At 34.9% G+C, this 16,918-nt stretch overlaps 1 protein-coding gene across 1 annotated transcript in view; it reads left to right on the top strand.

Moving 5' to 3' along the window:
- Positions 1-16,527, top strand: part of GABRA2 (gamma-aminobutyric acid type A receptor subunit alpha2) — a 65,446-nt gene extending 48,919 nt beyond the window's left edge. Inside the window, exons 9-10 of the mRNA XM_040063992.2 lie at positions 5,181-5,383; positions 9,385-16,527. Coding sequence (XP_039919926.1) covers positions 5,181-5,383; positions 9,385-9,693 — 512 coding nt within the window. The 3' untranslated portion in view covers positions 9,694-16,527. The remainder of the gene's footprint in view (positions 1-5,180; positions 5,384-9,384) is intronic.
- Positions 16,528-16,918: the final 391 nt, after the last annotated feature.

The raw sequence follows: 16,918 nt of genomic DNA, 5'->3' as shown, positions 1-16,918 counted from the left end.
TTGAGGCTGGCTGGCTTTGGATCTCTCAGGCATGGGGGAAGCTCCTGGCAGCTTCTCACAGAAGCCACCGCTGTAGCCCCCCACTACCAAAACCTTGCCAATGCAAACCCAAAGCAACTTTTTATTTGTGACACTACAGAAAGAGGAACCCAAGAAAAGTTCAGATTTTTTCTCTGGCTATTTTCACCTGGGAATTGAATAATAGAGACCTGTTCTTTTGAACAATTCTATAGATGCTAAGTACATTTTCACATTTCATTGAAAATTCTCAATTGTCTTTATTCTCTCCTTTCATATGCTGCAGACTATATTTTGTGCCTTTAGATGTACCACCACCACTCACACATTTCTGTTTATAATTTTTTACTTGGGAATTTCTGCTAAATTTAGATATAATAATATAGTGATAGACAGTGGGTAGTGGAAAACTAGCCCCGAGTAAGAGGCTGAGCTGGCTGCAAACAAACTAATGTCTCCTCTACTCAGTGATGTATGAAGACACTAGTTCATATCCCATGGCATAAATGCATGCAAGTTTTGCCAGAGCTGTGGTGGATAACACTTTGGGAATAAGCTTGTCTTGTTGCTCGATGGGGAATTGTGTTCCACTGCTTAGTATTGATACAGTGAAACAGCATGGTGCTGTCACCGAGACACGCAAAGCAATCACACGTAGACGAGAAAATTTCGCAGGGCATAGAGGTTCCTCCGTGCCAGCTCAGGCTGAGTCAGGACGGGAGAGACCTCCTTGTTTAATTTCTTACTTCTTATACATTTGTGGGTCTGGCTAAAGATTGGCTTCTGGGGTTAAACACCCCTCAGCCTCAGTGGATAGACCAACTGTCAGTTACAATTGTTTTCAGTTAGAATATGCAAACAAAGGACAGAGAATGAAAAACAAAGGATTTGTTTATGTTCATATGTGGGAAAAAGGTAGAAACTGCTCATAATATTGTACAGTAACTAAAGATGTGACTCCATTTTATGAAAATTCAAAAGGTTATAAAAAACTCAGAAAAACCAGGGTAACATGGTGCCTACTTCACCATATGGATACATAGCTTACCCAACTTGAATCCAACTGATTGAATCCAGTTTTTCTGGAAATAAATTTTGTTATGGTTCTTGCCCCTCAAGCTATTTTAAAAGGCTGGTTTGTGTTGTTCTTTTAGTAAAAAGGGTAGACAGTGTCTGAGCTATCTTCTGTAATCTTTCGCTCAGTGGTTATTCAGACTTACCTACTGGTGTTTGAGCAAAATCATGGTACACTCCTTTTGTATTGCATTCTCCAGTAACACATATATGTTGAGTAAATAAAAGCAAACAGAGTGCGTAGCCAAATGTTATGGTGTAGGACTTTAATATGCTACATACAGAATTTTTGAGCTTTTGTGTACACTTCTAACTATTTGGTCTTGGAGTGACAAAATAAAGTAGTAATCTGTATCTCTGAAATGGTCAACAATCTTTCTACTGTTTTTTGTTTTTATGACTCTGTTTGGGTTTTGGACCAGGTTGGGATATTTAATTACCAAAACACATTGGCAATTGCTGTTAAAAAAATAGAAGAATTAAATTATTTTCCTGAATTAAAAAAAAAAAAAAAGTGATTTATCAATCCTTTTGTGATATGTTCTTCAATCATTATGTGCAACTTTGCAAACTTCTGTGATGAAAAGATAAAATAGTGGGAGGAGTAGCCTGAAATTATAGGAAATAGAGCACATTTAAAACATTTTGTACAAAGTATTTGCAAAGCTACAGTACCTCTTTATTACAGATCTGTCCTTTGGTAACATTAATTAGGCCTTTCCCTTTCAAAGGGAGTGTCCACATTCTAGCACAAAAGGCTAGGATACGTTTAGTTGACTAAAGTCTGTTCAGATTAGAAGAATTAGCTAATACACAAGAGGTGAAATAAGGGTCCAAAAATTTGTCCCTTTCAAGGAGTACCCTGACTTTTGCACACAAATGTGTGCACAGATTTTAACTTTAATATATATGTGTTATCTCCTCCAATTTCCACTCTGTTTATAGTTAAAGATTTCTAGTTTTTCAAGTTACCTCCTTCCACTGTTATAAGCATAACAGAGCTGGTATTTTCCAGAGACCTAAGTCTAGTGCCGGTGAAAAGTGTTGAATTTGCAGCTCTGGAAATGGATTTTCTCTCTCCAGCAAGCAAATGCCATTTCAAAAGCAGCACCATTAAAAAAACCCAAAACCATCCCAGGCAATCAAATAGCTCCAGTTTTGTCTGAAATGGATAAACCTGTAGCAATTGAAGATATTTAGCTTTATAGGCATGCACTGCTGAGAACAAACCTTGTAAAGATGTTTTCTGTTAAGTAAAAAATGCTTTTCTGTTAAGTTAAAAATGCTTGGTCTTCATTGGAGAAAAGAAATGTCAATGGTTTATTTTTTGGATCTTTTTCAAAGACAAACTTATCACTGCTCATGGTCCCTTACGAATAATACATGACATTTCTTCTGGCATCATTTCAGTTGCCACATCTGCTGGGTGCTGGACTACAGAAGATAGCTTTTGATGTGTATGTAAACTCTGTTTTTTCTACATCATAGTGAGATATCATGCAGTCTTTACATAGCCTTTTTAATATTTTTTGGCTACTTCATTGTAGGGGCTACAATCTACTCACTGTTTTTTATACCAATTTTAGTTCACCAGTGTTATGAATTAGGTAAGCAATGAGGAACAGTTTTGTTCTGATCAGTGTATCTGATCAGGGTTTTATGGGGTTTTAAGTTAAATCTTTGTGAAATAAATGAGTTTTGCTTTACAAGTTGACCATGTCCTTCCACATTAATAACTTTTCAATCCTCTCAGGTTTAGCAGTGGCAAGGAAGCGGGTCGTTTCCATTCAGTCCTTTTTCATAAAAAAGACTTGATAAAACTGATTTTTCAAATTAACTATAATGTGCAAGATCATACACCTTTGCTCAGAAGTATAATAGTAATATAAAAGGACTAGAGAATCCTATGGTGACAGATGTTACAGATTAAATTTTCTATCCAGTTTTTTCCCATTAAATTCAGGTTAAATAATTGTGGTAGCTTGAACATCACTGAATTTACAGAATGAGGGAATAAATGAAAGTATGTTGGCAGTGATCTGACAGCGTGCTGCTTGATTAACATTTGGGTCACAGAGTGGTGTAACTTGCTGAACTTTTTAGAGAAATTGTCAAGTGGTAGCATGGGGTAACAAGATTTAAATTCACAATGTTTTAACTGAGATTAGAAAAGGTCAGTAGTAAATCTTAAATCAGATTTCTGAGGAAGTCAATGTGGTTTCCAGAAGATTAATTTATTTTATAAAGTGGGATTTAAACTGAGCAGTACCTTAGCAACTGTATGTATTTACATGTGGATAAGGTCACCTTATATCTGAGAAACGTTCACTTTACTGATACTTCTGTATAATTAAAATTATTTATTTGCAGATCAAGTCCAGTGTTAAAATTTACGTATGATAATTTTAAATATAAGATAGGCTGTCTTTTCCCTGAGGTGCTGAAAATAATTAAGCCATATGTTCTGTAAGTGTTAGGAGAGATGAAATTATTTACAAAATATATTTTGTCTACAGATTTTCATACTGTACTGTATGATAGCTGCTTCCTTTTCACCCTATAAGCTAGTAATGCCAAGGCTGTAATGGCTAATTCCACACCAAATCCACTTCTTTAATTTATGAAGGCTGAAAAACAGCAATTTGAGATTTATGTTTGCTAAGGTCTCCATACTGTGTGACTCAGCAGGATGCTTCTGTGCATTGTTTTCCCTGCTGCACAGACCTTTGAAAACGCTGAGGCTGAGTGCACTAGCTTTGCTCTGTCACCCTTTGTAGCACCTCCAGAGATGGATATTCTTTACTGGAGGGATGAAAATTGTGAAGTATGAGGAGGTCCCAGTTGATCCCAATTGCTGCCTCTTTTCCCTTTCCCACAGTGGGTAAAATTGCTTCTCTAGCAGAAGGAAAATCAGAGCTGTGTTGATCCCCCAGAACCCAGGTGACAGATTGCTGACAGCAGAAGATCTGGCTTAGGGAGAGTGACTTTACTTTCTTTTGGGAAGCCTCCTACAACACTTTGATGAGTGTGTATTTGTTGAAGCTGTGATGTGCTGTTGCTAATATTTCTGTCATGGCATCTCCTTTGCCTGTCATAGTGAAGTGCAGGTTTGCTGATCTGTGCTAAGTATATCACTTTGTGTTGCTTTTAATTCTGGAGACGTACTTAATGTTGTGCCACAAAGGGAATAGTTTTGTTTGTCTTAGTGTGATTCAGCCTGAGGTGGGAGAACTGATTTACTTAAGGAATGGAGACTGTATTTATGGCTGTGGATTTCTGCTTGCTAAATCTGATGCAGAAAAAAGGTCTTCTCTTCCTTTCCTCCCATGTTTCTTCTTCCTGATTTCTTCTTCCTGATTCTTTTGGGAGGGATTTTTTTTTTTTTTTTTTTTTTAACCGAGTCCTCATTATGTAAAAAGTATTGCAAAGTTTTTTTAGAAACTGCCACAGTGAATGAACAGTCTTCCTGTATCACCAACTCTTATTTGCTGACACATAATACAGTTATAATAATCTGTCATTTCAAATCAATGCTGTTCTAGAAAACAATCTGTGTTACCTGAATGAGAACTAACCCTGTTTATGTCTTTGAGTATGTCACTGAATGGTTAGCAAGACAGCTGCTGTAAATAAAAATCTCATAACAAGACTGTATTTGTGTGGTAATTTTGGTAAATATGGGTGCCAGAACTACAGCCATTGCAGAGAAGCCAGCTACCAAACATTAACCTATCAATCGTTATTGCTCTAATGTTGCTAAATATTACGAATCTGTGAAGAAATCATTAATTTTCTTCCTTACAATAACCTATCCTTCCCTGACAGATTAAAAATTTATTTTTTCTGTAAGTAAAATCATCAGCTCATTAAAAAAAAAAGGGATGTTAAATAAGAAATTGAACTAAAATTACTTCACAAGAAAATCCAGATAAAGCATTTAATATAATATTAGCAATGTTTGTCACCAACTTAGAAAAAAAAATTGCATCGTGTTTCAAAAACATACCATAATATTTTTTGGTTGGTTTTTGCTAACATTCAAAATCCAAGTGAAATTGTTGATGTTCTGTTTTTCTGTCCCCTTGCAGGAGTAACAACCGTGTTGACAATGACAACACTAAGCATCAGTGCTCGAAATTCACTCCCCAAAGTAGCATATGCAACAGCTATGGATTGGTTTATTGCTGTTTGTTATGCATTTGTGTTCTCTGCATTAATTGAATTTGCAACTGTAAATTATTTCACAAAACGAGGATGGGCCTGGGATGGAAAAAGTGTTGTGAATGATAAGGTAAGTCCTAAGGAAATAGTCCTATTTCCAGTCCATTACCTAAATCAGCTCTAATAAATTGTTTTAATATTTATATATATATATATATATATTAAAAAATAAAAGCTTTAATTCAAAAGAATGTAGATGTATTTTCTGTCCCAAACAGAAATCTATCTGCCCTTATGTAATTAATCTCATTCATTTGGTCTCACTAATCTGGATTTAGTTATCAAGAACGTTATTTTTTTTTATTTTGGGAACTGTCTGTCTTGTTTTTTGACTCCTCAGATACAACTGTTTATCTGGTTAGTCATAAAATTTAATCCAGATTATATTGGTTGATCACTTTTTTTTTTTAATTCAAATGAGTTGGAAATAAGAAAAATATACAGAAATATATAATGTATAGTAATTTTGAGGGTATGTAAGGTTTAGAAAAACAAATTAATATCATATCTGTAAGTACTGTGAATAATAAAATCTAGAACTTCTGAACATTTTCAGTATTCTGAAACTTATCCCTAATGATAGTGACATTAATTTTAAAAACACTTTCAGATAGCAGATGTACAAAATTCTTCACCTGTGATGTATTGATGCTTTGAGTACACAGAAACACAGTCATACCTTAATTTTCTAGTCTTTATAATGGTGTAGCCATGATGGAGTGAAGTTTTATCCTGATAGAATTTCTCATTTCACTAACAGAATGAGCTGGTGACACACCTAAATTTGTGTATTTGCAGTTTAGAATTATAATACTGAATAATTATTAAAGTTCACTTGTTTTGATTGACCTAATATATTTTATCCTTTTTTTCCCATCTCAATCCTTGATTTTACTAGTTAAAATAAATGTCTTCTGAGGAATACACAGATTTCTGTGATTCTTCCTGAAATAGGATAGAATTTTATTTGCTTCCTAAATGATTGTAGCAAATGAGAAACAGGTTTCATTAACTGATTTCTCATAGTTTTGAGTGCATAAAGAAGCAAAATGTTCAGTTAATAATAAAGGAGGATTAGAAGAAATGTTCATTCCTCATAATTCCTTGTGACTTCTGGAAGGGCATGAACTAGCCATAACTTCAGGATCTGTTACCTCCTGCTAGAGGTAAATCAGGACAAGTTTATCAGCATGTCGTGAGTGAAGCTTTTCAGACTGGCACATTCCCCTGGCATTGTAATAATGTAGGGAGCCCTTGCAAACTCTCTGATCATCCTTTGGTTATTCCTTTAAAGTACGACAGTGTTGTCTCATGATCTTAGGAGTGGCAACTGTTTAACAGCTAGGCAGTTTTCCTTCTCTAGGAGTGACAATCATATCCATTGCATTCTAAGATTTATATACCATCCACATGTCCCGTTCTCTACCTTCTTCAAACTGACTTAACAAAAGGAGAAACGTTTAACATAGTCATAGTTTCTCATACAAAAAATATGGTTCAGCTTTATTATCCAGGTCTCATTAATGGTGTTACAGGTACTTTTTAGAAACACACTAATTGTGTCTGAAAGGAAAGACTTAGAGATGAATTAAAGGGGCCCTCTCATAATTTGATTTGGTAATTTGCTCTTTTTTTTAGCTGAATGCATCTGTACACCTAAAGCCAGACTTACTCTTCACCAATTAAAATGAAATATGTTTCCTCAGTGACAGTTGTCTGTGTTCACATTATATGGAAATTCTTGTTTAAGTGCTGTTGACATGGAAGTGGCCTCACAGGAAAGCAGGTGCAGGAAAAAACCCTACATATTTGATCGACTATTTTTCACACTTCAGCCAATAAGGAACAATGCTGAATTCCCAACTGATTCCCAGGTTCTCTTTTTATGTGACACCACCTTCTAAGACAAGGTATTTTGGGCACAACATCTAACCATGAAGATCTTAGCAAGATTTTTAGATGGCTCAGACAAATATCAAATTGGATTCAATTTAAAACCAAAATTGGAAATGGAATAGATGCCTCCCAGTGGAAGTAAAAAATTGAAATGCAACTATATGAGAAATGTCACAAGAATTCCCTTACTTGTGTTCCTTACATCAGATTAAAAATCAAAACAAACCGATTCAACAATTGATGATTTCATATATGATCCAGAAGTTAACTATTTCTTCATCTGCTTAGTTCTGCATTTTGTGGAATATATGGACTAAATCTAATATTTATTTGCTTGTCCCTAATTTATGTACATATATTTTAAATTACATTATATTATTGTATTATGTTTTATATATAAATTATATATATTATATTTTTATATATATATTTATGTAAATATTATTGTTTCCTGAGAAACTGCCTTCCATTCTTTCCTGTAGGTTATTAGAAATTCCTTAATCTGGAGTTGCTGCAAAACACTGGATCAATTTACACATTTACAATCTTATTGCAGAACTAGTCTGTGACCCTATGTATTGCTCTGAAACCCCAAGCTTGTATTCATTCCCTATACATCCCTGTGCCCATGTGTGCACGTGGACTCTTCATTGAAGTGCCCCTGGCTGAACTTTAGCTCTTTGAAAACATACACAACCCCATGACAACACAGAATTGGTGAAGCTGGAATCGACCTCTGGAGATCATTAAATTTGTCTCTCCTGGTGCAAGCAGGGTCAGCTAGGTATGGTTGTTCAGGGTCATTGTCCAGATATTTTTTTAATATCTTCGAAGATGAAGATTCCACAACCTCTCTAGGTAACCTGTGCAAGTGCTAGGTCATGCCCATAGTAAGAATTGGAGGTTTTTAAATACTTAAGAGGAATATTCTGTATTTCATTTTGTGCTCATTGCCTCTTGTCCTTCCGCTGGATTTCACTGGGAAAAGTGTAATATTCTTTATTCTCAGATATTTACCTACATTGATAAGACTCCCCCTGAGCTTTCTCTTTCCCAGGCTGAACAGCCACAGCTCTCTTGGTGTTTTATGTTTCAGATGCTTCAGGCTTTAAATCATCTCCGTGGTCCTTCGCTAGACTAGTTTCATTATGTCCACGTCTCTCTTGAACTGGGCAGCACAGAACTAGATCCAGCACTCCAGATGTGCGTCACCAGAGCTGAGTCGAGGGGAATGATCACTTCCCTTGGCTGGCTGGCAAATCTCTGTAATGCAGCCCAGGAGGCTGTTGGCCTTTGAGGGCTCACTGCTGGTTTGTGTTCAACTTGGTGACCACTTGGACTCCCTGGGCTTTTCTACAAAGCTGCTTTCTAGCCCATTAACCTCAAACTGCACTGGTGCATATCTTATTTCTCCCCAGGTGCAGGGCTTGCCCTTTTCTGAGCTTCATTACATTAATTCCATCCCGCTCTCCTCTTATCTTCTGCTGGTTCTTAACTTCTTAGTCCTGTTTTAATCATTGTTATGCATTTTTTAAAACAATAATTGACAAAACCAAATAGTTCTAGGGTTAAATCTCAGCTCAGTTCTAAAACTATTCGTTGGGATTCCTTCTTTCATTTAATTGCAATCTCTTCCTGACCTCTCTATATGTGTGTCTGTGTATATATATATATGTGTAAACACAAGTCTCCAGAGTATCTAAAAAATGTATATCCTTAACTGAAATTCATTTCTTTATTAGTGGCATGTTATGACATGCCCAAATAATAGTCATGCTAGTTTTACATGAGAAAGGTGGCCTAATTTTAATTTTACTACAATGACACGCAATCTTTGCAGAAAACGTTGTAAAGAACTTGCAATTCTGTCATAACGACACAGATGCAAAGCCGCTACAAAAAGGCCAACTCTTTTCCAGTTATGCTTACCATCACAGTAACAGAGACTTCCTCACGTAACTTCAGTAGGGTATTTGATGGTGCAAGAGCAATCTTATGTCACCCCAACCTTCTTTTTGGGTAGGGTGGAAATGTTTTTCTTTATATCTGAATTTATCAGCCTGATATATTTTTTTAATGTGCTTACTTGTTTCTCTTACTTTTGAAATTATGTTTTATTAAGTCTATTCTGGCAAATACACATGAAATATTTAACTTCCTGCTGTTTTCCAATAGAAAAAAGAAAAAGCATCTGTCATTAAGAAAAACAATGCCTATGCAGTGGCTGTTGCCAACTATGCTCCAAATATTACCAAGGACTCAGTGCTACCAACCATCTCCAAGAGTGCTACAACTGCAGAACCCAACAAGGCAAAACCAGAAGCGAAACCACAAGAAGCAAAGAAGACATTCAACAGCGTTAGCAAAATTGACAGAATGTCTAGAATAGTGTTTCCCGTCTTATTTGGTACTTTTAATTTAGTGTATTGGGCCACATATTTAAACAGAGAGCCTGTCTTACTTGGTTTTGCTCCATCAACCTAAAAGCTGACTTGCACTGAGGACTTCAAGCATCATTCTAATCAGATAGGTTGTTCACCATGTACAGTCCGACTAATAACTGCTAATCTGTGAACCATTATGTACAGTGTGTATATAAATGTCTTGTCTGTGTGTCTCCAAAGGAGGGACACAGTGTTAATTCATGGGTCTGTAAACAGAGAGCACCCATGGCAAATACAGCCAGCTCTTTAAAAGTTAAACCCAGGGGACTTCTGTTAAACTAGGATTCAAATATACAGAATTATATTCTCTCCGTACAATGAGATAAAGATGTGATCCTACATAATTATTTAGGAGCAGTATTTTTTTAATTTAAAGTTAAAATATTTTTCTATAAAGTGACTAATTCTACTTTAGTGAAAAAACCTGTCATTTAAAAAAGTGATTTTTTTAAAAAGGTGTAATTTTTTCATACAATAGCAGTACCCATGTACATAACCATGTACGGAGGTCGTACAGTTCTGCTCTTCACAAACATTCTGGATACAAGTTAGATTGAAGAGGTAGTAAACACAACTATATGGCAAAAGCCACAAGTTTCTTACCTCTTTCCCCTTGGAAGTTGTTAATAAATTAATCTAATTGATTTCAGGGAAAAGGGTTAATCAAATTCAGCATCAACCAACTTCTGCTAGTGAGATACTTATTTTTTCACTGTTTTACTTACTTGATATTACTAAGGTGGATTGTGTGGTTCAGCAAAGCTGGATTTTTAAATTAATATTATTATTACTTTTGATTTTGTTCTTAATTAAATTATTTCAGATTTATAGAATCATGCAGAAATTTTTCAGGTTTAAATTTATCAGTAATATACTATTTTTTCTTTCCTTAATGCTTTCCTAAAGCCTGCCATTAAAATATTTACCTGTATTTGTCCCAGGAAGCACTGTTTTCAAGGGAAACAAGAACCATGATTTAAGTTCAGGAATATGTCCATATAATAAAATTTACTGCTGCTTTTGTAAATTGCAACTTTGCATTTCGCTGACATAACTTTACAACAACTTTGTATACTAGAAATGATTTTGCTAAGATTTGAATGTTATTTTTTTAATAAAAGGTCATGCATCATCAGTAGGCATCAATGGTATTTCATATACACAAATATAACAAAATTGGATCTGCCATTGGCAATTTTATAAGAGCATTTAATACTTTCAGTAAAATTGTTTTTCTTCTGAGCCTTTGCAAAGATTCTTTATGCCCCTAAAGGCCTGGTAAATCATAGCATAGATAATAATTGTGTACTGTATTTAGATTTTAGTAGACTTGGCCAATCAAAAATATTTTGATTCACACATACATTAGCAGTTATTAGTTGACCTTTAAAAAAGATACACCTTTATGATGATGTCTTCTAGTAGAGACATATGTAGTCGTATAGTGTCATTTATTGCAGTTTTGTACAGTAACTTGAGTATAGTGCATAAAATAGATATGTTCAGAGTTTAAAAAAAAGTTGTACAAATATTTCTAAAATCAAATAAAAGAGTATCTTAAGACATGGAAGTGTGCTAAAAACAACAAAGAGAAACACTGCTTTCTTTTGCTGTTTTATTTTCTTGCTTTTTCTTTGCTTTTGATGTGATTCTGTTTTGTACTTTGTGTGACAGTATAGATGCCAAGGTCACAAATGCATATTATAAATAGAATTAATAGTTAAGACAGGGTTGACATCAGTAGAATAAAGACATTTAGTAGGTGTAAAAGAAAGGGAGAAGCATGGGCAAGGTGTGTATCCCTTGAATTCCCTCTAATTAAACTGTCAGACTAAAACTTTCTCATCAACAGTAGCTTAAAAATGAGCACTTTACTCAGAACATTAAAATAAAAATATCCTTATTTTCATATATATTTATATGTAAATGTAGATCTTCCATGTAACATGGAGATGTGTGCAATAGTGTGATTATGAACAAAAGGCTAGAAGGCAAGCAATAAAAAAAGGGGTTTTTTCATGGTATAACCACACATTTTTAAAATGTTTCATTTGTAAATTATAAATTTTCCCTTCAACATCACATTGTCCACTTATGCATAAATATATAAATATGTACATATGTACAAAAAATTGTAAATATTAGGACTGTAGAAAAATCCCTTCACTTTTAGCTCTGTTTTTGGCAAAGGGCTCTGACTGTATAGCTTAATGGAGGCCCCTGCTAAAATGCTCTTGAACTTGAATAGCTTGATTATGTTTTCTGTGGCTGAGGTCTCCTTCCTGTGACCTTGTGAGAGTTCTTACCTTCTGTTCATATTGGCAAGATCTAGGGACTCTCCAAACCTCACTGGACTGAGGTATGAGAAACAAAGGTTTGTGTTTCACCCTTGGCTACATCCCAGGTACTCAAACCCTTCACAGTGTTGAAACTGTTGTGTATTTCTCCATGCACAGCACTGTATAGTCAGAACTCTCCCCATGCCAAATATGAGTCTGCTCAGTCATGTTGAATTACCTGATAAGGAAGGATTTTGCATCCTTATTCCAAGAATGGGACATCCTCAAGGGTTTTTAATGGTAAAGTCTTCTCCAAAAAGACTTCCCTGGAAAATAACATCTGGGTAACTCAAGAGCTGCATGCAAAAAAGCGTATCTTCAGTTTGCACAAGATGCCCGATGCTGTCTCATGTTAGTCAGCCCTGCTGCTACTGCTTTTATTGGGTACAACTACTTTTTCATTCACTGACCTTTTTCTCTACACTTGCTTGAGTCGGTAGAAAAAACAGGCATTTATCACCTGGTAAAGTTCCATCTATTGCCCACTTATATACAGAAGTAGGCCTACTATATAAACTCAGTGAAAAAAAATACCAAACCCAAACACTTTAAATATTTACATGCAATTATTTTGGGCATTAGCAAAGCTTTTAAATGGACATGCTCCAGAAAATTTAGTTAGTTGGTCTACATTAAAGCAATCTCCTTCTATGGGAAGAAGAAGTATGCTTTACTATTTCCTGCTGAAACATTTACCGTGGCCCAACTGGGTACACATAAGTTGCAAATTTTTAAGACTACCAACTGGATAAATGAATATAAATGTGAAAATTTAAGGGAATGGGAGCATTGTGCAAGGAATACCAGAATACAAGAGTTAGGCCTTATTTTCATTTAGAAGGAATCTGTGTCATTTCATTTAGTATGGAATCTGTGTCTGGGATTTTAAAGCTAATGTCACAAATCTATATGCAAAATATGTAGAGCTTTCCTATTATTTGAGTAAATCTTGCAGGTTTTAAATACTTAAAGTGGGGAGTATGAGGGAGAAAATACAAGTCACTTCTCTGTCAAGGACTTGCACATGGAATCTGCCAGTGAATTTTTTGGTTGACATATTAATCTAATTTACTTCTCCCATTATTCTTGGATCAGTGTGTCATATTTTATGACTTTGGAAATTAATAAAATAAATACAAAGATAAAACACTGTGGTAAAGCTAGATTTGAATTACAATAATTCTAAATGAGATTTATGAAATAGGTTTCCAGTGTAGTACTGGGGCGCATACTTCTGGATGCATGTGTCAGTTAATTTAACAGTAATTTATAAATCAGCATGAAAAGTAGAAATCAGCACAGTTTGTAAGCCAAAGTTGTCTGCTGGAGACTTCATGACAGAAGAGTAGCTTTGAAACTTCTCAATTATGCTGTGGCCAAGTAAATTACTTCCGCCTGTCATATGTGAGCTAATTCAACTTGTAACTGCTGCATTGTTGAGCATCTTTGAAAAGAAAAAAGTTATGGTAGGTGTTCTGAGATATGAGCTTTAGTTTGGGAGACTACTCATACCATTGAACATTATTCTTAAATAAGGAGCCAATTTGCCTGTGTTGGGAAAGAGCATCTAGAGCCCGAACAGGAGCCTTACTGAATGACCTTCCCTTCCCAGTGGTTACAGATAATGTACAGGGTGATGAGACTTTTCAAAAGTGACCAAAACCTGTCTGCATGAAATCGACCAGAAGCAGCAGGGAGAAGGTAGGGATGTATGGGAGAAGAAAGGAGAAAAGAGAGCACACAAATGGCTTTATTACCATGAGAGTGGAATATGGAAGAAGTCATTGAGGAAGAAGTCACTGAGGGAGGTAATGTGTATTTTTGTTTCAGCTTCAGTTCTGAGCCTTCATAGCCACATGTGAGTTGTGTGACAGTAAATTCTAGAGCACATAAAGTGGGAATACTTGTATAATTCTACTGAACTTGAGGGACATGAGTTGTGCCTTTGAAAGTGAGAGGTCTCTGCTGAGTGCTTTGTGAAAACAGACCATGCAATGCTGCATGTCTCCTGCTGCTTGAAACATCTTGGGTGTAAGGAGGAAAGTAGTTCAGAAGTTAAGTAGAATTTTGTTAATTCTACACTTTGTTTTCTTAAAACACATGGCTTTCACTTAAGCACAGAGTCAGCACTCATCCTCCATACCTCTCATTCCTGTTGTGAAAGCTTAGTAGTGCACAGGTTTTGCCTTGACCTTCACAAAACAGATGAAGTCTATGCTGCTGAACGTTACCACTCCTAACAAATTTGCATGAAAGATTATTTCAGTGTGGATATGAAGCTATCATCATCTATGCCCAGTTGTGTGCAGACACATAATGCTAAAAGCTATAAAGCCATGCAATGAGTTTTAAAGTAGAGGAAGAAAACATTTTAAAATAAACCCAGGACGTTAAATAGCTTCATTTAAAAACCACAGTTTGATAACTGTACAAATGTCTAAACATACCCAAATAGGCTCTCTGAGTGTGGTATAATTTCATACCACATAAAAAGTTTTTATCTTACACACATTTAAATGCTAAAATAATTATGTGAATTTATGTAAAAGTCAGATCACCCTTCAGCCTTGAGTAAAGTGAATGGTTCTTTATAAAGTAGTGTTAGGATTCCTTCCATCTCATCCCAGCCATGATGAACCTCCTGCTAGAATGCTCTTAGAGTGCAATATAAATTCAATTTACACCCCTTTAATAGCTTTTTTTTTTTTCCTTTTTCATCAAGGAAACCTCCACCTCATTTCTGTAGATGACCCAAATTCCCTAACAAATAGAACTTTTAATTATTTTCAAAATCCAGGTATTAATTACAACAATCTGAGAACCAGTGAGGGTGTTTAAGTCTTCTTTAGTAGAAGTTGAAATCTCAAAACTTTGTTACAATATATGGCATATATTAATCACATAAAATGTGGTGGTGGTGTTGTTTTTGGTTTTTTTTTTCCCCCTCCTCTCTACTTCAAACCACCTAATTTTCTAGATTCAGATCTTTCTAGGTGAATCTTCTAACTCGTGTTTTTGGAGTCTGTGATTATATCTTACTGGAAGAGGATACATTTCGAGGGCTTGACATCTCTGATGGAGATCAGGGCAAAATTTGCACTGAATTTAAAATAAAACTGATTTACATCGTCATCATATTTGTCTTTATCAAAGAAGTCAGTAAGGACTTTTACAGAAGAGGAGTACACCTAACCTGGGTTCTCATTGGATATGGGTTGTCAGTTCTTTAAGCCCTTAAAAGAAGTGTCAACCAAACTGAATTACAGGACTTCATGTCTGTTTCTTTCTTGATATTTATTAATGCCTTTTAATATTGTGAAAGTGCTATAAGTTAGGATGAGGTGATAACACTAACAGAAAGGAATTTGGAGGATACTTTAAAATATGCAAGATGATGTATACTCTTCCTCTAGTGTTAGAGTCTACATAAATATATATGATTATATTTTTATTGTTGGATAATTTAAAAGTTCTATTTTGCTTTCAAATTCTTTACATAATGTTGTGAATACTTCACTTGATAAGGTGTTCTGGAGTGTGTCCTTATGCCTATATTCAAGTTTTTTAATGATTGAAATGAGTGCTTTCATTCATCTGATATTAAAATGGGTGAGCTTCAATAGGTTGAAGTGTTTTATTTGTTTTCCAATGCTTTATCCATCAAACTATGCCATTGAGGATGGATGGAAATATTGAATGGAAAGATATTAACTTGGATCAACTGTTTTTTATATTCTTTATTTGAGGTTCATTTTGGCTGAATTTATCAGTTTATAGGCTACTGTAGCTTAGCAATAGCACGGAATGCAATGTAGTACTTTACATCTATTAGAATACATATGCACCGTATCTATAAACTGTTAAAAAATCTGTTCCTGAACTGCACCCCTTCACCCTCTCCCCTCCAAATAGTCACTTTGTTAGGAAACATTTGAAGGCACTTTAATTTTAATGGAAGGCATTACATTAAATGTTGTTACCCTTGATTAAAAAAGGTAATAAAAATAATGTGGTCTCTGATTCATATATGGTTTGCAATTTCTCAGCTGCGCTGGAGTCAGAAAACATTTATGCATTGTATGACAAATCTACTTTAGTGAGTCACTTAGGTGTGAAAATGTATAGGACTTGGAAAATAGGCACTCCCAGTATATTAAATAGAAATAAGGGAATGGGAAGGATGAAACCAATAATTTTGAAATTAAACACCAATCAAATATGCACAGTAAAAAACTGCATGATAAATGTAAGTATACTTAACCTTGAACATCAATGTCATATAAAATCTTCTGGGTGACAGTTTACTTATTTAGTAGGTTTCATAGTTATAAATAATTAAAGAAGATTATAATATTCTGTAATTTGTGACCTTGTTTTAACTGGGAAAATTGTTACTTTTCTAAAATGTAAAAGAAATAACTGGATTTATGTTTGAATGTGTCACTGCTTGCTGTTGAAGAATATTTATTAACCACATGCAAAATATTGCTTAACATTATCTTTTTGTACTTCTTATTAAAGTTAATTTAAATATAGCACATTTTGTATTTTTGTTTTTAATGTTTTGACAACAAAAATATTTAATTCCCTTCATGTCTTTTCTCTTAGGACTTCTGTATGGATTATTAATTTTCTTGTTTTTAAACAACCCATTACAGCCTCTATGAAGGTGCTTTTTTATTAAAGACAGTATTTCCCAAAGGAAACAAACAATACATTGGAAAGAAAATATTCCTCAGCTTGGTGAGAGTTTAAAAGATTTCCTATTTATACAATGAGAATACTCTCATGTATTCATGTTACAAATTGCAATGTTTCATATTTTCTGGAGGTTAAAAAACATGTTGCTGCCGTGTATACACTAACAACCAGATGATGTAGAGAATAAAAAACCTCCCATCAGACAGCTTAACTTGTCAGTGGGAG

Source organism: Hirundo rustica, chromosome 5, assembly GCF_015227805.2.
Source record: "Hirundo rustica isolate bHirRus1 chromosome 5, bHirRus1.pri.v3, whole genome shotgun sequence".
Classification (NCBI taxonomy): Eukaryota; Metazoa; Chordata; class Aves; order Passeriformes; family Hirundinidae; genus Hirundo; species Hirundo rustica.
This window is presented reverse-complemented; position numbering and strand designations above follow the sequence as displayed.